We start from the raw sequence: 22,397 nt of genomic DNA, 5'->3' as shown, positions 1-22,397 counted from the left end.
TTATGCTATCAGTTTAAAAATTCTGATGGACAATGCGACACAATCTATCAAAAGACTAAGTATTTTTTTATAGATGAATTGATAGTAATTTTTTCTATTAAAATTGAGATTAATCATGATCTTAAAGTTATATTAGGTGGCAAAAAATAGAGAGAAAAGGTAGCAAAAAAGGATGAATCTTTTGTTTAGATTTTAAGATGGTTATTTTTGTGACATCATTTAAAGAGTAAGGTACTATTATTCTTATACAAAGTGAATGATTAGAAAAGTAAGGATGATTAGCAAATAATGATCTCACTTTCTATAAAGGTAAAAGAAAATAACTAAAAGTAGGCATTTGAAAAAATTCTTTCCAACTATGTTGTATGTATGGGTAGAGTACTCAATACCGTTGGTCAGTCAAGAACTCTCACGTTTAGAAATTGAAAATTATAGAGATAAGAATATTATAATAGATATGTGGTTATGTTAATATAAATATGATTAAAAATGAGAATATTCAGGACACAACAAAAATGACTTCGATAGAGAATACGATGTGGGAAGTAATATCAAAAGTTGATGCATATTAGCATAATGCGTAAATATTCCATTTAATTTGACTTGAGCTGATATCTACGCCCTACAGACAACAATTTTGAGCTTGTATAAGTAGTCATTTATACTTGTATAAAATTGAATGAGTAGATATATGCATCTTACGTGACATAACACACGTAGGACACCAAATAGAAAACACATTGTCAGGTAGGACACATGTATCTACACTTATGCACACTAAAATTAACAGATCTAAATATAAGATAAGGTCAAGTTAAAAAGCACATTCAACTGCCCGCGCCACACTCTCTCTCTTCTTGAATTCTGTTTATCTCTGTTTTCAACAGTCTCATTGTCTCCCCTAAACCCCTACCCGACCCCCCTTCCCTTTTATCTTGTTTCTTTCGACCCACCTAACTATAATCAACAAACGACCCCTTAAAGAAGAAAAAAAAAAACAAGAACAAATGAGCTAAGTCTTCTTCATTTCCCAAGAGATACAGGGTATACATATAAAATATATACTATAGTAATACTTATCTCTTATTGAATTTACATGCATTGTATGTATCACTATGATTCTTCTTTACATGTTCATGCATCTAGAAAAAACAACTTTCTTGCTTGTGCTTTTTCTCCACTTAATTTTGAAAACTAAGGTTTTCTTGAAATTGTAATGTTTGTGTTTTCACATTTGGTGTTTTTGGTGTTAATATGTTGAAGATCTCTCACATGGGGTAAAAATACAGTCTTTACCTCTTTCCTTTTTTGTTAGATGATGTTAAAGATTCAAGCTTTATAAGGTTTGTTGGAAAAAGAAGAAGATGATCTTGTTTTTTTTTTTAGGTTTTCTGTTGATTCTGTGACATTTTTTTCTAAAGATTTATTTTTTTAATGTAAATAGGAAACAACCTCTCTACCTTAGTTCTGCGTACATTCTACACTCTTCAGACCTCATTTTTTGGGATTATACTGAATATGTTGTTGTTGTTTTAATGTCTGAGGGGAATTCATTTTTGGGTGTGCAGCTTGAATAGTTAATGATTGATGAAAAAGTGAATGTTTTGGAGGGACTAATTTGGATGTCTTAAAAAGGATGCCTTTTTAGAAATGATTTGCATTGAGAATGAATTATTGGGTTGGAATGATTTCCCAAAGGGGCTTAAAGTCCTACTTCTTGATGAAGACAGCAACTCTGCTGCTGAGATGAAATCAAGGCTTGAGAAAATGGACTACATAGGTAAGTAGTTGTAACAAAGTCGAAAAATACTTACTCGCACCTGGTGTTTAACCCTCTACGTTACTTCTTTTGGTACAGAAGTTTACTTTTGCAAGTTAATTGTGCATTGCTTGGTCTGTTTCTTTGTTGATTTCTCCTTATATGTGGAAAGAACTTTACATTTACTACTAAATGGAAATAGTTCTATTTTAAGATGAAAAGCATTTAAGTAATTCAAGATTCATACTTTTACCTTTTCCTGGTGTGCTGCAGAGATACTCTAACAGTATAGAATTTTAACTTTCTTTTTATGGTTCTTGCAAGTTTATACTCCCTTGTTTCAATTTGTTTGTTTGGTTTAACTTGATACGGAGTTTAAGACAGTAAAGAAGTTTTTTGGATCTTGTGGTTTAAAACTAAAGATATGTGAATTGTATCAAAATGTCCTTAAACATACCATGTAGAAAGTTGAAATTAAAGAGTTGTCAAAAAAAGGAAAGAAATATTCTTTTTGAAACGGACTAAAAAGGACAGGAAGACGAACAAATTGATACGAGGGAGTATGTATTTATGGTGTTTCAAAATTTTGGGGTAATTACTAGTTGTTGAATGCTCTGAATCACTTTTGTAAGTAATGTGACTAGCAGAATATAAGTAGCTTTTTTGAAGCTTCAAACTTATTATATGGTTAGGGCCTTAGGGGTGACATTTTGCTCAGTCCTTAGCTTGTTTTTTTTGGTCAAATTTGTTGTAACACTTGTAGAGGTCTTGAATTTGTTTCATTTTGTGAATCTTCACGAAAGGTCATTATCATATTCACGTGTTATAACACACCATGTAATTGCAGTTTACTCGTTCTGCAATGAGAGCGAAGCTTTGACTGCAATCTTGAGCAAATCCGAGGGCTTTCATGTTGCCATTGTGGAGGTACTAGTTTCATTTTTGGGAACTTAGGCATCATTTTTTCTGCAGCTATAACAGTAGTCGATCTGCAATTTGCAGTAGTCGATCAACAAAATGTGAACACAGGCCGAAATGTTATTCTAACTGTTGATGAATTTGTCTCTTAATTGACACAGGTACGTGCAGGCAACAGTGATGGGGTTCTCCGATTTCTTGAAAGTGCCAAAGACCTACCTACTATAAGTGAGTGCTAAACCTACGAAAATATAAGTGATGTTATTTGCAACTAAACTTAGTTTGAGCAGATATGATAATATTGGCGGAGTTAGAATTGCTAGAATCTTTAAGTCTTTGAACTTGTAACATATTAAAGAACTTATTCATGTGTTCCAAATTTGTTTGGATGGGAATGAATCCTTGCTTTATCTAGTTAGATCTTTGGTTTTCTTTCATTCCCTTTGTTTGTGTTTAGAACAGTTTCATTAGTGGTCTTCTATGTTTTAAATGCTAAACATGTCTAAGAGAGCTTCGTTTACTTCGTGCAGTGACATCAAATATTCATTCTCTTAGTACAATGATGAAGTGTATTGCGGTGAGATCTTGGGGGTCATATTTTCATTTGATGCTAATTGCTTCTGGTAAATAATGTGGTTCGATATTTTGCAGCTAGGTGCAGTTGAGTTCCTTCAAAAACCATTGTCAGATGATAAACTCAAAAATATATGGCAGCATGTAGTTCACAAGGTTTGTAATCGAGACTTCAGTCGATCAGCTTATGTTCTTTCAAATCAGTATGCTTGCCTATTATATGAAAAGGAAATCCTGATCTTATTTGGTTGCAACAGGCATTCAATGCTAGAAAGGATGTGTCCAAATCACTTGAGCCAGTAAAAGAATCTCTACTCTCAATGCTGCAGTTACAACCAGCAAAGGGTGAAGCAGATGACAAAAGTTCAAATGGAACAGAACCTCTCACTGCAGTAGCAGAAAGCAATACTGAACAGTCATCGGGCTGTGATAAATACCCTGCTCCCTCAACCCCACAATTGAAACAAGGAGTGCGGTCAGTCGATGATGGTGACTGCCATGATCATACTATCTTCTCAACTGACCAAGACAGTGGGGAACATGATGGTGACACTAAATCCGTCGAAACTACTTATAACAATTCACTTGCTGAGAATAATGTCCAAACAAGTCCTACTATGCAACAAGGAGAGATTATTTTGAAAGAGGATAATGTTTCATCTCCTAATCAAAAGACGGAGACAGATATTGCTACCTCTTCACAAAGTAATGACTGCCCGGACAAAAGCATTAGTCATTTTGCTGAACCTAGTAAAGCATCTGGTCCTCATAGTTCAAATGGGACTAAATCCAATAAGAAGAAGATGAAGGTAAGATGGAAGAAATGATGCCTCGTTTTCGTAGACAAATAATGACAGTAATTATGTATTCAAAGTTCCATAATGTTTTAGTCCAAGAATGTCATTATGTTTTGTTTACTGGTTGCATAAGTTCTGCATGCATTCGTAAAACAAGCTTCTTGATTGCTTCTCTAGCTCATCAGTCATGTAATCTTTCGTTATGTATCTCTTCTTTCTAGAAAAAAAGGGATGAGATGCAGATATTAGATGTGGCGTTGCGTGTATCTTTCTCATCTTGCATTATTCAATTTAACCTTATGAACTGTTAAGTTCTTAGAGAAGTTCATGGATATCACTGAACATCCTCTTCAAGTTTCATTTTGTCTATGACTTATCAATTGTAGTGGAGCTTTCAGGATTTTGCTTTTAAGATGAATACGGAGCTCATTTTGTTATCTCAAAGTTTGAACTTCTCAAACAGTGTATGAATCTGACATATGGTATCAGTATAGCACGTTAGCTATGGTTGTCGGTCATTTCAGCCTTGAATATAGTTGACTGGCCGGAGGTTAAATAATTCTGCATTCTCGGAAGTTTGAATCACATGTTTCAGGGGAATAAGTTTGATATTTTCCTTTGGATTCAGGTAGATTGGACACCTGAACTACACAAGAAGTTTGTTCAAGCAGTAGAGCAACTCGGTATAGATCAAGCCATTCCTTCTCGAATACTGGACCTGATGAAAGTAGAGGGCTTAACGAGACATAACGTAGCTAGCCATCTCCAGGTTTGTGAGTTCTGCTCTTTCATATCTTAATATAAATGTTCTAACATTTCGGAAAACAATACAGTACTAAATCTTGACCACATATCCTGCGAGGAGATGTAGTATAACAGTTGTGCTACAATAAAGTTGGATGTTGACATATCATTCCGCTTAACCATAGTATTGACTTTCGATTTCCAAGCAGAAATACAGAATGCATCGAAGGCAAATTTTGCCAAAGGAAGTAGAAAGAAGATGGCCTCATCCGCAACCTATAGATTCAGTACAAAGAAGTTACTATCCTCAAAAACCTATCATGACATTGCCACCATATCATTCTAATCATGTTGCCCCGGGTGGTCAATTTTATCCTGCTTGGGTACCACCAGCAAGCTATCCAAACGGTTTACAAGTGTGGGGTTCACCTTACTATCCGGGATGGAAGCCTGCAGAGACTTGGCACTGGACACCTCGTCCAGAGGTAAACAATTTTCGTCCTTCGCAGAACTATTAATTACCTTCTGAGTTTGACCGTGTGACATGCCTATGTTAAACATTTCACAAGATACTATAGGTCTAAGAAATACCATACCTAAAAAACTTATGTTTTCTAATAATGCAGCTGCATGCTGATACATGGGGCTCCCCTGTCATGCCACCGCAGTTTGGATCATATCCATCATATCCTCAGGTGAATACATTGGCATTATCGCGCCCATTAGATATATGTTCTGTTTAGCAATGTTCTTGAGCTATTTTATGTGAATGCTCTCTTGGATTGAGTTCTTAATGGCACGTCGGGTTGGATTCTGCAGAATGCTGGAGTGTATCGGCCTCACAGAATGCATAACAGATATAGCATGCTAGAGAAGTCGTTTGATCTTCACCCGGTAAGATTGTCTCAACTAGGATTGTTATGGTTATCTTCATATATTGTAGATCCTATTTCAGATTAACAAAGTTCTTTATGTATATACATGTACTGAGTTTCATTTTCCCTTTCGGTTGGTCAAATTTTTTGGAAAAAATTATCTCTAGGAATACAAGTTCCACGAGTAGCATTCCACATCAATTGTGTCCCAACTCTTCTCCTCTCTCCAACACAATTCATCTTCCGCCCCATCCTCGTAGCCTCCATTCCCTTCCATAATATCTGTCTAAATTACACACATTCTTTTGGGATAATATTTTTTATTTATGTACCGAACATAAGAAAATAAACAAGAAACCACTTATCCTCCTAGAAACATTTTTCATGGAAAACATTGTCCTTCATACCGAACACACCCTTGGCCTAAAACTCTTTTGATAATAGTGTTTAAACTACATGTGTGTAATGAAGGAGGTATTTGGCTAAACTTTACCAATCATCTCCAAAATGGATCTAAATTACATACGATATAACAACATACTCGGTGTAATCCCACAGATGGCTAAATTACCTACAATGCGAGGGGAAAGAAGAATATATTGTTTAACCACTATGTATAATTAGTTGTCACTATTAGATTATCTCACATTGGTTCAAGGAGTGGTTGTAGTCATGTCTTGGACAATCCTTACCATGTTAGCTTTCGAGGATCGATTAGGTCTAAGGTCCATTTTATCATAAGTAGATTATCAATCTGCCCCGTACACTCTTTTCTAAAGCTACTAGTCTTTGGGAGTGCGTTGCACGTTTATCCCCTATTATTTTCATAAAATTTGTACATGTCTAATTTTATATCTTCAAATCCATGATTTCAAAAACTGTTATTTTTATAAAATTTGTGCATGCCTAATTTAATGTATTATTCTACTAAGCATGTGTTTAGTCAAACACAACAATATCATCTAATTTTAACACAATTTTAGTTATTACTCCCACTATTTCTTTTTTTAGTTGTCATATTGCATTTTTTGAGAGTCAATTTGACTAATTTCTAAAGTTAATTTAGATTACACTAATTTGGTTTTGAAATAAGAATTTAGATATTCAAAAATTATATGAAAAGTACTATAAATTGCAATTTTTTTCATATCAATATGATGGAAAAATACATCTGAATCGTTTGACTATTAAAAGGAAAATAGTAACAACTAAACTACAAAAGAATGGAGGGAGTAGTTCATGAAATAGGAAATGTTGAACTATGTAAAACTAATTAAGATAATACAACATCTAACATTATCGAAGTTGCTGACATAGAATTAGAGTTGATACTTATAATATTAAAAAAATGATTAAAACATCTAAATAGGACTAACTTGCTTTTAAACCAATAAAAAAAAGGCACAAGTATATAAATAATGATGCACCACATTCGAGGCAACCATGCTATTCCCATGTATACATGTCTAGTAACTCCATTATCTTTAGAATGTGATACATAATCTTTAGGTTTCTTCAAAAGTATGTAATTTTATTTTGGTTAAAAGATGCAACAAGAAAGTAACAAAAAACTTCATTTCATACACTAAATACCTTTTCAAGAAGCAGCATATAATAGGCCACCAGGTTTACATCCCCATCCTGGTTCACTACTAAATCATCAAAAGCTCAATTCTGCTAAATCATAATTATAACTTCTAAACTCTTCGTGTATGGAGAAAATGAATGAAAAGGTTGAGTATATTTTATTAGGAAAATAAATCCTTGATTGATTACATGTACATTGACATTTCAAAAGTTAATATTGCAATAAAGATTGGAAGATGAAGCAATTCAAGAATGACATTAAATAAGCATAATAAAGTACTCCCTCTGTCCCTAATTACTTGTCCACTTTTCCTTTTTTAGTTGTCTCTAATTACTTGTCAATTTTGACAAATCAAGAAAGAACAATTTTTCTTACCTATTATACCCTCAATTAATTACTTTGAAAAATGTAGTGCTTTTTGAAACTCTTAAGTTTTTAATTCATCCAATTCATAATTTACAGGGGTAAAATGGTAAACTCACTACGTAAATCATTATTTTCTTAATAGGTGTGTCAATTCAAAAGTGGACAAGTAATTAGGGACATAGAGAGTATTAAAGAAGTGATACAAAGTTCAAGAAATAGTAAATACACATTATTAAGTCTATGAGAATTCAAAATACATGTTTCACGATCTATAAGGAGAAGCCTAAACATCCAAGTTATTCATATACTAATGACATACGGTTAAATGTATATAGTCTCTTACTATTAATTGATTTATTAAAGGTATGAATAGTATTTACTACAACTTTTGGGTTTTCTATAGTTGTATACTATAATATTATATAATTACTATCTGAATATAATTAAAAAAATATTTATAACATTTTAATTTAGAGTAGCTTTTTTTAATGGCATTATTGTAGTAACTCAATTTTATAGGGATATATTGATATTTCAACTTTCAACTTTTTTTGTTCCCACTTATAAAAATATATGAATATGATAATAAAATAATAATAATAATCTTGTTAACTTATATTACTAAAATCTAAACAAAATGAAGCTTAATTACTCCATTCTCATAATATTGTTTACATGATTTTAATTTGAGGAATAGTCTTTAGTAGTAACAATTGAATGTCGCAGGATAACATAAAGAAACAACCAAAATGTCCAAAAGCAAATTTGTCATCATACAATTTGAATTATAACACTACGAAAAGCTACCATTAATATATAATACTTATGTTTAAGAAAACTATTAGACTTAGTGTCGCATAAAAGTAAATGTAACTCTCATTTTTATTTGAAAATTAAATTGTTAAATTTCATATTGTATAAATTGTAGAAAAATAAAACATGGAACAAAATGGGTGAAAATGAACAATATATGTATGTGTTCGCAACACTATGTTAGATAGACGACAAAGTAACACAATCAAAATCTTTCATTCAAAGTAATAATCTTTTAGCAATTTTTATTTAAATTACTTGTATTTAAACAAAAGCATATTGCATAAATTATTCAAGTATTATCAAACTCATCATGTATTAATAGAAGTTTTGATAATTAACACTTAAAAGTATAATTACACAAAAACAAAGAATTTTTTTTTCATAACAATGCAAAATGATATAGAATTACATGAAAATATGGGTTGCAAACCAAATTTATTTTGAACAAGCATACCTTAATTCCAAAATGGAAAAGAAAAACTCAAAATCATAAACTAACATAAAAAAGATCTAAAGGAATATATAAGTCATATCTTATACTTCTAAGTTTAACGCTTGAATCTTATACTTCTAAGTTTAACGCTTGAATCTTATACTTCTAAGTTTAACGTTGAACTATATTGTAAGAAAACTTCTCTATTTAATTTCAAAATGAAGCTATCTGTTCTTTTCCTTAGTTAGTTTTTTGACGACATGTATCTATATCATTACCTAGGAAAAAGAAAAGAGAACAGTAGATGATAAAAAAGAAAAGAATATGATGTTCTAGGAAGCAATTTATTGATATTTACAGTGATTTTGATTGTCTTTTCACCTACCAAATTAATGGAGCACATTGAATCATGATACATAAATTTTATTTTGATTTTTCAAAATTAAAGGAGTCACTGAATTGGAAGAGTCATTCATTATTGAAGTGTAGTTGTTGGACTTCATATTCCACCATTATGTAATTAAAATATTAATATTTAATAAATTAATTAATTTTATTTTGATTTAGTGGAGGGGCAAAATGGTAATCCAACTTTGAATGTTGGAACTTCCCACTTATAATAATATATGATTGTTGATTTCCTAGTAACTTGATAGTGTAAAAAAAAGTTTACGTTTTCGATATAAAAATTAAAACATTTTTAAGATTGTGATTTTTTTTTTCTCAAGTTTTTTTGTTGTAATTTGTGGTGCAGGCGGATGAGGTGATTGATGAAGTAATAAAGGAGGCAATAACCAAACCATGGTTACCACTTCCTTTGGGCCTAAAACCTCCTTCCACGGAGGGCGTTCTTGATGAACTTTCTAGACGAGGGATCTCAATCATCCCTTCACAAATCAACGGCTCCCGTTATCGAAGATGAGATGAAAAGTCAATCTATTTTTTTCTAGGTCCCACAGGTGGTGTATGTCAAAAAATAATAATCTCCAATTACTTGATGGACCCATGCACCATGACATAACCCGACCCGACCCGACCCGAGGGGGTTCTGATGTCTCAAGAATGAATAAATGATTGGCACAGAGTTAGCCACGTGTATGGCATTGACTCAAAGGTCAAAATCGGGTTGTTGTAAATAATGGATCCAAATAGGGTTTTCCCCTTTTTTTTCTAGCCCAAATTTGGATGTTTGGGCTGATGAGTGTGTTCCATTGATTTCTTTGGAAAATAATGAATAAACCATCCTTAGTTTATGGGTTATAAATCCAAATTCTTTTGGTTTATCGAGTTTTAAATAGATTATTTATATATATATAATAAAAATTTCAATGCAAATACAAGGTTTGAGTCTAAGTTATTGGACTTTGCCGAACTAATTATTGCAAGTTAAAACATGATATTTGAAAGTTGAGGTGAACTTGAATTTCAAAATGATATTTGAAAAGGAATTTAGGCATCATTTGTTTGCACTTAACGAATGTCTGAATTTGAATGATTTATACATTAGGTCATTAAGCACACTTATTTTCATTAATATTTAAGCACTTAATTGGTCTAAAAATGTCTTAATCATTAAGATCTATTGATCTAGAATAGAGTCTTAGTAATATTAAGAGGTGTTCTTATGGGGATAACATTCATCATCACTNCTAAGTTATTGGACTTTGCCGAACTAATTACTGCAAGTTAAAACGTGATATTTGAAAGTTGAGGTGAACTTGAATTTCAAAATGATAATTGAAAAGGAATTTAGGCATCATTTGTTTGCACTTAATGAATGTCTGAATTTGAATGATTTATACATTAGGTCATTAAGCACATTTATTTTCATTAATATTTAAGCACTTAATTGATCTAAAAATGTCTTAATCATTAAGATCTATTGATCTAGAACAAAGTCTTAGTAATATTAAGAGGTGTTCTTATGGGGATAACATTCATCATCACTCTACTGTTACCACCATTATTACTGTCATCTACCATCAATCACATTTGTCATCACAACCACCACCAGAGTTACTAACTACTACTGTTAGTTGTTACCACACTTACCTTCCTCATTATTATAATTAAATTCATTGGCACCACCACCCTGTCTCTATAGTTATTGCACCTCCACCACCATTATTGTCAACTCCTATTACCAACAAACTCCGCCTATCACAACTAACATCACCATCAACTATTATTATACATTCTTCGATCATCACCATCACCTCCACCTCTATCCTCAATATCAGTCATTACCTTCACTGTGACTAATTTCTACTACCAACTACATCTATTATACCTTTAATTGATAAGCTAACAAGATTAATTTATTCAATTTTTAAATATCGTATCAAATCAAAATGTGACAAACAAATTAAAACAGAGTAACAAAACTCTTCATGAAATGACATTTTTTTTTAGTGGATATGGTTTCTTGAAATTGGTGGAATATGCCAAGTGATGTGAGCCAAACACTAGTTAAGAAAAAAAGGGGAATTACTAGGTCCACTATAAAGCAGATATATTAATTGATTATATATTTTGTAAGAAACATATACTATTGGCCTCGATTGATAAAATTGTCATAACATGGTCGGAATTATTCAATGATTGAGAATGTTTTTTTTAAAAAAATAAAAATAAAAATAAAAATTCAATCTTTTTATTGACTTTAATTTTAAAATTATCACCCCGCCAATAACATTATATAATCTTGACCTACCAATGGGGTCCTTTAGCTTGATCTTAGTAGTAATTAATTACTCTGTACGATTCATATTATATGATGTTTTTAGTTTCCACACATTCGATTTTTAAGAAGTTACTCATTCTTAGAAAGCTAAGAAGTGTTTTCATTAAATTATTCTTAATTAAACAATATTTATTTCATATAATTGATCGAGGGTCTTTCGAAAACAACCTCTTTATCTCTATGAAGTAGTTTTAAGATCTGCGTGTATTTTATCCTCTCTAGACCTCATATATTGTAATTTCGTATGATTCCTTTATGAAACTGCTTTGAATTATTTTACTTGAATCGAAAGTCTTTCAAAAATAGCCACTCCGAGTTCACAAGATTATGATAAAGTTTAAGTACACAACCATCTTTTTTAGTGAACCAGTTTACATTCAATATGTTGTTTGTTACCCATTAAATTAGGGTCATAAATTAAGGAGGGCGGTGGGTGTCGTATCCCACTTCTTTTGTAGTGTACAGCTTGTCACTCTTTGCTTTACAAACGGTTGATAATTTTTTCTCGAGCCCAAATAAATTTAAATTCGCATTAGAAAGTCTTATATTAAGGAGTAAAATGTTCTTTAACAAAGGAGATTTCGCACCTAAGAGAACTCAAATTCGAGACATTCAATTGAGAATGATAGAGTATTTATCTCTCCACCACAACCCTTATTAGTGATAGCTTATCTTTTTTTTTTTAGCTTTATCACTTTTCACATTGTATTACTATTATTATTACTCTCAAAATTACGAATCGGTCTGATAGGATTTATAAAAATATTATTAATAAAAAGAAAGATATATTAGTAATGTTGAAATTCATTATATTGATATTATTTTATATCGTTTGATTTCTTATATTAAAATATGAATAATATTGAATAAAATATATAATTAAGGAGTCATTTGATACCAGATATTAGGAAAAATAATACGTGTATTAGCCGATATTATTTTCTCTTTAATTTGATAGTATTTTCAACCATATATCATGGTAAACTATGACATTTATAATACGGGATACAATTTCTATTCTAATACATATATCATTTTCATTATTTTATTTATTAGTGTAATAAAAATAAAATTAGGATTAAGTGGGCGGTGTTTGTTTTTTTTAAAAAGGTTCTAGTGAATGCTTAAAGTCAATGCACTTTTATTTGCTAGGACTAGGACTTGAGTACTATTAATAATAGAGTCATGTTCAGTGGTGCTTAAAGTTTCCATTGGGGCATTCAAATAATAATGCCAACTCACAAAGACCTAATACATAAAATAAATAAATAAAACTTTTTAAGAAATTTAAGAAAATGAATAAGATTTTTAAATTTGTGGTCTTAAATTAAAGATATGTTAAGTGTTGCAAAAAAATATTTTCTTGTCATGTTATTTACATAACAAATTCATGATCTGAAAATAAATTTTTTTTTTCGAAAAAAAGAACAAAGATAATTAGATGTCTATATACTTACACCTTGTTCAGATGGTTTATTGTAACTTGTAAGTTGTAAACCATTGCATTGGATTATATTGTTAGTTTAAATATCATGTTTGTTTTGATTGTTACTTAAATCTAATTGTATCGTATTATTTAAATTCATTGTTAGGTAACAAGAAAAAGATTTATTTTATGTAACGGTTGATTTGGTGTGATCGGTTATAGATCTTAAAAAAAATTTCATTGTGTTCTTTACTTATTATTTCATAAAATACTTCTATTTTATTCTTTACTCTCCTTTTTTTTGGGTGATTTATCATTCAAATTGTGGTTGTCAAATTATGTAACAACGGAAAATGATACAATCTCTCCAAATATTGTATTCGTTAAAATAAAAATAAGAGAAAATTATGCGGATAAGAAAACATATGCTAGTTAATTAGCTAACATAGCTATAGTTTGAATTAATTACGGCTCACAACTTAATTTTAGTTGTAATTACGTCGCTTATATATATATATATATATATATATAACTATATAACTATACAACTAGCCTTTCTCGCTTGCTTCTCTTCACTCTTTACCCTCTCTCGCTCGCCTTTCTCCTCCCTCTCCCAATCTCGCTCGCCAAATATACAAATACATATGTATACCAATTACATATATACAATTATCTTACAGATATACATATATATTCACCTCTCTCCACTCTCTCTCGCCTCTCTCCTCCCTCTCCCAATCTCACTCGCCAGATATACAAATACATACGTATACCAGTTACATATATACAATTATTTGACAAATATACATATACAATTCAACAAATATACATATACAATTCGTCTCTCTCCACTCTCCATTACTCTCTGCCCTCTCTCCTCCCTCTCCTAGTCTCGCTTGCATCTCTCCTTCCTCTGACATGTAGCTACAAATCGTAATTAGTAAACTATAACTATGAAACATAATTAAGTTATTTTTGAGTAGCTATCACTACACTATTAATACAACATAATACAATACAATATATTATGAGACAATATCTAACAATCATCCAAATAAAAACTTGAGAATCGATACCTCAACTTAATAAAGAAAAAAAAAATATTTATCATTCCATCATTGACCCGACTAAATTAAAAAGAAGAGGTTGATATAGCAAAAATAGGAGTGCCCTAGCATAATCCATTTTAGCGAAAACAGAGGTACCAGACAAGCCAGCTAACCTTCTCGACCCTTTTTCCTTTTTCTCTTCTTCAAACCAAATATACCTCTCTTCTCATCTTCTTCGAACCTTCCACCATTTCCGATCTCAAATCTCCTGCTAATTCTGCCTTTCTTGTAAGTAATTTTTTGACCCATTATCCAATTTTTAATTAATTTTTTTTGGATAAGCTCAATTGATAATTCCATTTCTATCTTATATGTTGATTATATTTCAAGATTCTGGCTTCAATAGTTTCAGTTTCATGTTAATAATAACCCCTTTTAATTGTTTTCTCAGATCCATCCATAATCAGAATTTTCATATTTTCATGTTATTGATTTTTTTTTTCTCAATTGAATGGATTATGCAAATATGGGATTGTGTTTGTTTGTGTCTGTTTTGTGGTAAAGTTTGAGTCTTTTATGTGTTTTGGATAAACTGAAGTATTGATGAGTTGTTTTGTGTATGCTGGTATTTTAGGGAATTGGGAAATTTGATGATTTAGCTGAAATTGTTTTGAAGGAGCTGTTGTTGTAAAGGGTTTGCTGAAGGAACTGTAGAGGATGGCGTGCAAAGGGTTTTGGGAGTGCTTGTTGAAGCTCTTGAACTTTTTGTTGACCCTTGTTGGTTTGACAATGGTGGGGTATGGCATTTATCTATTTGTTGAGTACAAAAATCATTCACACTCTGGGGATGATTACCCAGTTGCACCACCTATGAGTGGTGACATGATAGAGTTTGGTCGTCCAATGCTGATGGCTGTATCATTGGCTGGAAACATCTTTGATAAACTTCCAAAACCTTGGTAATACCCTTTTCACTTTAATAGTTATCTTATTTGATTGTTCGTGCGCTTCTGTTGAAGTTGTCTTTGAGATGATTGTGAAGTTGTATTGCTGACTGTATTTGCTCTTGTTTTTTTGGAGGAATGTCACAGTTAAAAAGGATAAAGGCAAAAAATTTAGAGACTTTAGAGGTTATTTGCTAACTGTATTTGCTAATTGGTATCTATTGTACTTCAACTTACACTAGATACTCGGCTTACTAATTTATTTTCCTTGTGGCCATGCCTGCTCCATAGTTCATCCATCCATTTATCTTGCTTAGTGCTTCCATGGCCGAAATGAATAGTATGAGAGATAGTGGACCCCTTCCTTCAACTCTTTAGAGCCCGCAAGAAACCAGTTGGAATTCTGTTTACCAATACTAAGTATTTCACCATTGATACACGAAACCCTTTCATTTCCTCTTTTTTTCTTCCAAACACATCTTGTATCATTGTAGTCCAAAAGTTTCAATTGACATGATCGTAATCATTTTTAATCGTAACTTGCACAAAATTCCTGCAGCTCCTTCCTTTCTTCTAGAGTCCAACACTTAATATGAAACAAGTGTTGTGTCCAAAATTCACTTGCTTTCCATGAACATGTTCTTGGAGGTCACTATGTCATCCACTAAATTAAGAAGTATCTTCACAATAATCTAGTGTATGCTTCTCACTGGACTAATATGTTTGTAGTCCTTAGTACTTGCTGCACCATCCTTCTTGGTATGATTGCTATATGAAAGGAGGTGGTGGTCTCAAAGATTTCAGTCTCATGAAAAGCCTGAATTTTCTCTACAAGTTTGCCCAAACACTGTTAAAATAATGGTAAAGTTAAGTTGTTAGGTCCTAGTGCTTTATCTCAGGTATAATTCTCAACTGCTTACTTCACTTCCTTTTTCGAGTTTTTTCTTTTCAACCATTCCTTCATCTTCTCTGCTGTTTGGCTAATTCTAACCTGCCCAGTTGAGGCCTCTACAACAGATAATTGCGTCTTTCACTCCCTTCCTTTCAATTGTAACTGGTTCTCCCATTTTGTGTTTTTTCTACGAAGTTTCTCCCTTATTTCACTATAACCTGCAGTGGGAGAACTTGTATCGCAATCCCCTTCCTTCAACTACGTATACCCTAGATTTTTGTCTCTATCTAATTGCTTGCACTATATCCGTTAAAACTAACTCTCTTGATTTCCTGTTTCCTCATTTATAGCGATCATCTAGTTCCAACCCCCTTCCCTTCTTTCTATCCTCCAACTTGTTCATCAACTCCGACTTCTCGTTACTTTAAAAAAAAAAACCGTCATCTCGACTTTTCTATCCTTCCAAATACTTCCTGATTCCATTGTCTAAGATTCCCCTTTCAGATTTCTTATTAGTTTCTTCACATGGTTGAACTACGGATTCCTGTGAAGCTGGTTACTGCACCACCGTCTCTCCCATTTGCCAAAATCTGTCTTTTTCAACCACATATTCTAAAATCTGAAAGGTGCTTGTAGTCTTCTTAGTTTTGTTGTAGGAAAGGCAAATGATCTGATGCAAGTTTAGGCTGATGGTTTTGATTTATGCACAATGTCATTTCTTCCTGTGGGATGGGTGCTAAGTAGCTACTAGTCTAGTTTAGATCTTCACTTTGACTCCTTGATTTGGAGCACTTATCATCAGTCAACGGATAATCAATAAAAGCTCTGAGAACTAGTACACTAGATAAAGAATCACATTCCATCTCTTTCCCTAGGGAACTAATTGAGTTAAAATCTCTGAATACCCAAAGTAGTCTTCAACCAGTTAAATACTGAGAGTTCACTTCATTCTATTACATCCTCTTTGATCCCTCACCCACTAGCCTCACTCCCTGCTGCTTCCAGGCTAACCATTTCCATCTTTCTTCATCCCATAGATATAATGATCCATGCTGCATTTTCCTTACCATATTACAAGGGATTGACTCATATTTCTCCCATCTCTCTTTACATGCATTTCTAACCATTTTAGTCATGGTACCAATCTAACCAAACCTTTCACAATCTCTTAATGCCGCTTGCCCTTTTTCTACTGTATACAAAGTGGAAATAGATTCCTCTGCTTCTGTGATTCTCGTGTTCAAGTATTTAACATCATTAACATATGAAGTGGCAGTTTTGGGGTAGGGAATTTTTGTTTTTTATCTGCTGGAGAATTTAAAGTTCATTCTGTGGAAATGATCGAGACTTTTTCCCCCAATGAAGTAGCATGGCCCTCTATATTTGGAGCAACTATAAAACTGAACTATGTTGAAGAAGTCGTATAATGAATTGTCCAAATTTAATTCTGAAAACGGATGTGAAACGATATTTAGTTATAATTTATTAATACTTCTATATTTTCTTGTTATGAGTATTTATTTAAAACAAGTCATGACCCTTTTGGGATTATTGATGGCCTAAATGTTTCTTTCATTTGGGAGGATGGATTGGTCAGTTGTGCTGCAATCCTTTTAAAATGATAGCCAATTCTTTCTGTTTTACTTTTCTCGCTGATAAGTTTGAGAAAACTTGCATTGGTTATTTTTTTTGAAGCAATTATATGCCATGGTTGAATTAGATGTTTCCTAGGTGTAGAGCTAAAGAAACATGGAAGTATAAATGAGGAAAATGAACTATATATGGTCCGCACCTGTTTGTGTGTGTCCATTATTGAATTATAAACAGAGACAACAACTTTTTTTGTCATAATATGTCTTTAAGTTTTGAGTGGTCAGTGGGTGTGAATTCTCAGAACTTGACTACATGATTTGTAAAGATTATAGGATGACAAGACTTCTTCTTTTTATTGCTTGGATAAAGTTTTTCTGGAAGGGATGACTCATATTTGGTGTTCTGCTGTCTTTCCATGTTTGAATTTCATGCTCTGATGCTCAGTTGGTCGGATTGGAATGAAGTATTGACCCATTTGTTATGTCGCAGGTTCATATATTTGTTTATTGGTATTGGAGCAGTTCTTGTAGTTGTATCTTGCTGTGGTTGCATTGGAGCGGCAACAAGGAACGGTTGCTGCCTGAGTTGTGTATCCTTATAATTTGTTCAGTCTTCATGATTAATTATATATGAGAAATTTTAAAAAATATACAGCCCACATAAAATATTATGCCATGTAGTCTGACATATAATATTATACAACATTATACCTGGGAGACTGGGAGAGCATTATACCTAATGTATCAACCTTGTATAGAAGTGTACAATAGTGTATGAAAGGTGTTTATACACAAATATGGGCTAAACCAGGCTACGTGACGTAAATATTTTCTCCTAGTAGATGTAGAATGTAATTTTCCCATTATATATTTGGGGAAAACCAAATATAATTTTGAAGAGATACTTCTTTCGCCAATATGTTTAAGTGATAGACGTTTTGATGTTGGGGAACATATGATGTGGATCAATAGGAACATTTTCAGTCAGATTTGTGAAATCTTACCTGGATGAGTCTTGGACTATTTTGGGATTAATCCAGACTCTGTCATGTCAGGGGGAGATGGATTGGATTACATTTCCTAATAATTGATTTTTCAGTTTCCCCTCCTGCCTTGTTGCACTACACTCTCCTGAACCCCTATTTCCAATAGGTGTTGGGAATTCTAGAAGATCCAATTTACTAGAGTTTTAATCTGATTTCTCTTCTCAGTCTTCTATGAAGCATGTTTGGCACCTTAACTTGGAACAGTACTCCGTGTTGATTTTCTTGTTGATCTTGGTAGAGCTAGGTGCTGCTGGTTTTATATTCTTTGATAAAAGCTGGAAAGATGTAAGTGTTTTCTCACTCACGACTTCACTTTCAAACTATACATTTGTTGTCAGAAAAGTGATGAAAGCCTTTGTCAGGAAATTCCAAGGGATAAAACGGGCAACTTTGAAACGATCTATGATTTTCTGGATGACCACTGGAAGATTATTAAGTGGGTTGCCCTTGGTGCTGTTATATTCGAGGTGAGCTTAAGAACGATATATATGGTTTTTTGTTCCCAAGAAGAAAAAAAAAAGAAAAGGGGGAGGGGGGGAAGAGAACTTTCTGGTGATCACACCTTGTTGGGTTATGGGTGAAAAACCGAAGTTCATGCAACAGGGCTTTTGGTGTTGTTTGCCCTCCTGACCATGTTCTTTCACCTTCAATTCTATTATGCTATCTGTCATGACTTCTGATTTCTTGCAAGCTATTGATCCTATTCAGAGGTCTATCTCCACAGTTCGAGTGGTTGTGAATATACTCTTGCATTATATATTTGCTGATTTTTCCTGCAAAATGTAGTAAATATAGTCTATTCATCCCTATTGGTTCAATATATGTCTCTGCTGTGGCCTTTTACTGTACCTTAGAGATGTTGGCATGGTCCTAGTGAAAGTCAGGGGTGACTGCTGGCTTGACCATATTCAGTATTATATTTGTGGATACAGCTGAGAACGTGTGACCTGAATATTTTTTTTGTCCTTCCGTTCCAATATAACACCGAGTGTCAATCCCAACTAGTAGGGTTTAGCTATATTAGTCTCAATGATTTGTCTTAATCTTTTTATTTTTTATTTTTGTTTGAGCTGAAAATTGTGATTTAATCTTCTCTTGAGTCTCACAGTTTTGGCCATTTGCACGAGTTGCAGGCTCTTATATTCTTGTTGGCCCTCGTGGTAAGGGCAGCAAACAGACCAGCAGACTATGATAGTGATGATGAGTACATAGGTGGTCCCAGACAACAAATCCGACAGCCACTGATCAACAATAGGCCACCAGCAAATCCTGCAACTGGTGTCCCTGTTACTGCTACTCTTGATAATCGTCCAAGTAGAAATGATGCATGGAGTACACGTATGAGGGAAAAGGTTTGCTCTCTGTTGATTGATTTTCTTGCATGCCAATGTGGATCATGATGTTTAACCTTCTCGGTTGACTGCTCATTACCAACTGCACTATCTTTTTCAGTTACTATGAACACATCATGATGGTTTTTATAATCTGTGCCTATTTTGGTGTTCTATTTGTTTCAACCTTTTCGTGGACTTCACAGAGATGCTTTTTTAATTATCTCAAGTTTTAATAAAAATATCCAATTACAGCAAGACCTTTTCTTTGCATCAGCCAGAACTTTTTTTGACCATCTTTCCTTGAGTTTTTAAAGAACTTCCGTGTGACAGCATACGGATTATTGTTTCGGTGGTTTGTGCCAGTAGATTGTTTTGGTTTTTATCTCGTCTATGTACTTGTAACTCTTTTAAGTGCACTTAAATATTTGTGAGTGGGGAAACTTCTTTCCCGTTTGACAGTACTGGCTATTAAGTTTTTTTTTTTCTGACTTGAATTCTTGAATGGCTGTAATCCAGTATGGACTCGACACATCAGAGTTTACTTACAACCCATCGGAGTCTAACAGATATCCGCCAACTGCCACACAGCCGCAAGAGGAAAGGAAGGGTTGTGCCATAATGTGATGATATGGTCTTGTGTAAATTTGGGAGGACTGATGATTGTGCTTGTCTGTGTAATTTAGTCTGGTGTGAAGTATTTGTGTCTTCTGTAAGCCTTTTCTCTTTGTGGAGTCTTATGTACAAAACACAGTTTTCGGGATCTTCACTTGTTGTTAATTGTTAACAGTACATTTTGTAGGATGATTACTCTTCATGTCCATGCTTTGAAGACTTAAACCATGATTAGTGACAAGTGTGTGGAACCCTTGATAGAATCATGTAAAAGAAGACGAGAATGAATTTTTGAGGGAAGTAGTTGTCCTATATCTTGGATATTTTCATGTTCTTGTTTATGCCTAAAATATCGATGAAATTGTGTTTTACTTTACATTTGAATTTTAGCCAAGATTCTTCTACTTGAGCCGAGCGTCTATTAGAAATAGACTCTCTACCTTGTAGGATGAAAGTCTTCGTATACACAACCCTCTCCATATCCCACTTGTGGGATTAGATTGTTCATGTTTTAGTTGGAACAATGTCTAAATTTGCTCCTTACTATTTTAAATAACTCAATTTTATTCTTTGCTTAATTTTTGGTCCATACATATTCTTATTTTTAGCTTATCGTCTCATATTTGCCTTTGCCTTAGGCTTTGATATTAACTAAGTTCTAATGTATCAACATTGGTTTGTGGTGCATTGGTGGGAGCGTTTCACCATTAACCAGAGGTTTCGGATTCGAGCCCTTGATAAGGAAAACATCATGTTCGGAGTGCCACCCCCGAATGGATCCTGCAGTGTGCGATTTGGATTTAGTTCAAGCTCCGGACACTGGGTGGAAACAAAAAAAAAAAAAAACTAAGTTCTAATGTGAAATGAGTGGATAAACATCCAAAAGTTTTATGACACAGTAAGGTTAATCAAAAAATCTAATACAACAATTTAATACTCTATCGATCTAATATTAATTGTACACGTTTTTCTTTTGCAAGTTTCTTACGAAGCCATAAAAAAGTATTTTTACTACTGTTATCTTTATTTCTCTCACCTTGTTTGAGAATAAGACTAAGTTAATTTTATTTCAAAACCATTTAAAATATTAAGGATATAATGGGATAAAAATAATTAATTTTATCTTGCTTTTGTAAAGTGACAATTATATTTAGTAACCTTAACAATTAATATGTGACAGATGGAATATTTAATCCGTCCTTGGAGGAGCTTTCTTTCAAATTGGTTTTATGACATGAATTCAATTTTAGGAGTGTTACTATTAAAATGTTAAATAATTAATATAGTGTTTAGTTTGTAATTTAGAAATCTGCATAACTAATACATGCATAAGTTATAAAAGGATCGAATAAGGTTCAAAAACATCTTTGAATTATGCGAAATAGATCACCTATACCCTCAACTATATTTTGGGATAAAAAATACCCCGCTGTTATCCCAAGAGACCACAAATAGCCTTAATATTTAACTATCCAAATTTTTAGTGACATGGCAAGCCACATGAGACTAATCCCTCCACCTAAGTGTTGCCAACTTGGATTCACTAGAACTAAACCTTTAGCGGCGATAAAAGTCGCCACAAAATCCCAAAATATTGCCATTAAAGGTTATGAGTGATTTTTAGTGGTGACTAAGGATGCACAACCATTCCCTAGTATACAATTAATTTCCGGTTGCAACCTAATTTTCTAAAATAAATAACATGCACTATCAATATTAAAAACATCCAATATTATTACGAAAATCATCAAAATTACTTCTCGATTCAAATCTCCTACTACATAATGCATCATTGTACATTTTATGCATTTACATATGAAATAAAAATAAAACATATAGTGTCTTTGAACTCCTCCTTGATCGATATCATTTGTGTTTTTTGAAAATAAT

General features: G+C 32.9%; 2 protein-coding genes across 3 annotated transcripts; both read left to right on the top strand.

Annotated features, from left to right (window-relative positions):
- The first annotated feature begins 870 nt into the window (after window positions 1-870).
- Window positions 871-10,192, top strand: LOC125842240 (two-component response regulator-like APRR2). Its single transcript, XM_049521496.1, has 12 exons — window positions 871-1,044; window positions 1,569-1,780; window positions 2,607-2,686; window positions 2,839-2,905; window positions 3,208-3,254; window positions 3,329-3,406; window positions 3,508-4,059; window positions 4,676-4,816; window positions 5,001-5,276; window positions 5,418-5,486; window positions 5,611-5,685; window positions 9,624-10,192. Exons 2-12 carry the CDS (start codon window positions 1,651-1,653, stop codon window positions 9,789-9,791), a joined length of 1,683 nt encoding a protein of 560 aa, XP_049377453.1. The 5' UTR covers window positions 871-1,044; window positions 1,569-1,650; the 3' UTR covers window positions 9,792-10,192.
- A 4,003-nt stretch (window positions 10,193-14,195) lies between these two features.
- Window positions 14,196-20,676, top strand: LOC125841306 (tobamovirus multiplication protein 2A). 2 transcript variants are annotated; one of them, XM_049520412.1, is made up of 7 exons: window positions 14,196-14,375; window positions 14,722-15,046; window positions 18,006-18,105; window positions 18,766-18,846; window positions 18,924-19,028; window positions 19,695-19,913; window positions 20,412-20,676. In XM_049520412.1, the coding sequence occupies exons 2-7, from the start codon at window positions 14,805-14,807 to the stop codon at window positions 20,517-20,519; spliced, it is 855 nt and encodes a 284-aa protein (XP_049376369.1). In that variant the 5' UTR covers window positions 14,196-14,375; window positions 14,722-14,804; the 3' UTR covers window positions 20,520-20,676. The 2 variants fall into 2 exon arrangements, with proteins under 2 accessions (XP_049376369.1, XP_049376370.1); XM_049520413.1 differs by having other exon boundaries at window positions 14,216-14,375; window positions 14,764-15,046.
- Window positions 20,677-22,397: the final 1,721 nt, after the last annotated feature.

The sequence above is a fragment of the Solanum stenotomum genome, chromosome 10 (genome assembly GCF_019186545.1).
Source record: "Solanum stenotomum isolate F172 chromosome 10, ASM1918654v1, whole genome shotgun sequence".
Classification (NCBI taxonomy): Eukaryota; Viridiplantae; Streptophyta; class Magnoliopsida; order Solanales; family Solanaceae; genus Solanum; species Solanum stenotomum.
Note: the sequence above shows the minus strand (reverse complement) of the source record. Positions and strands in the feature narration are given on the sequence as shown.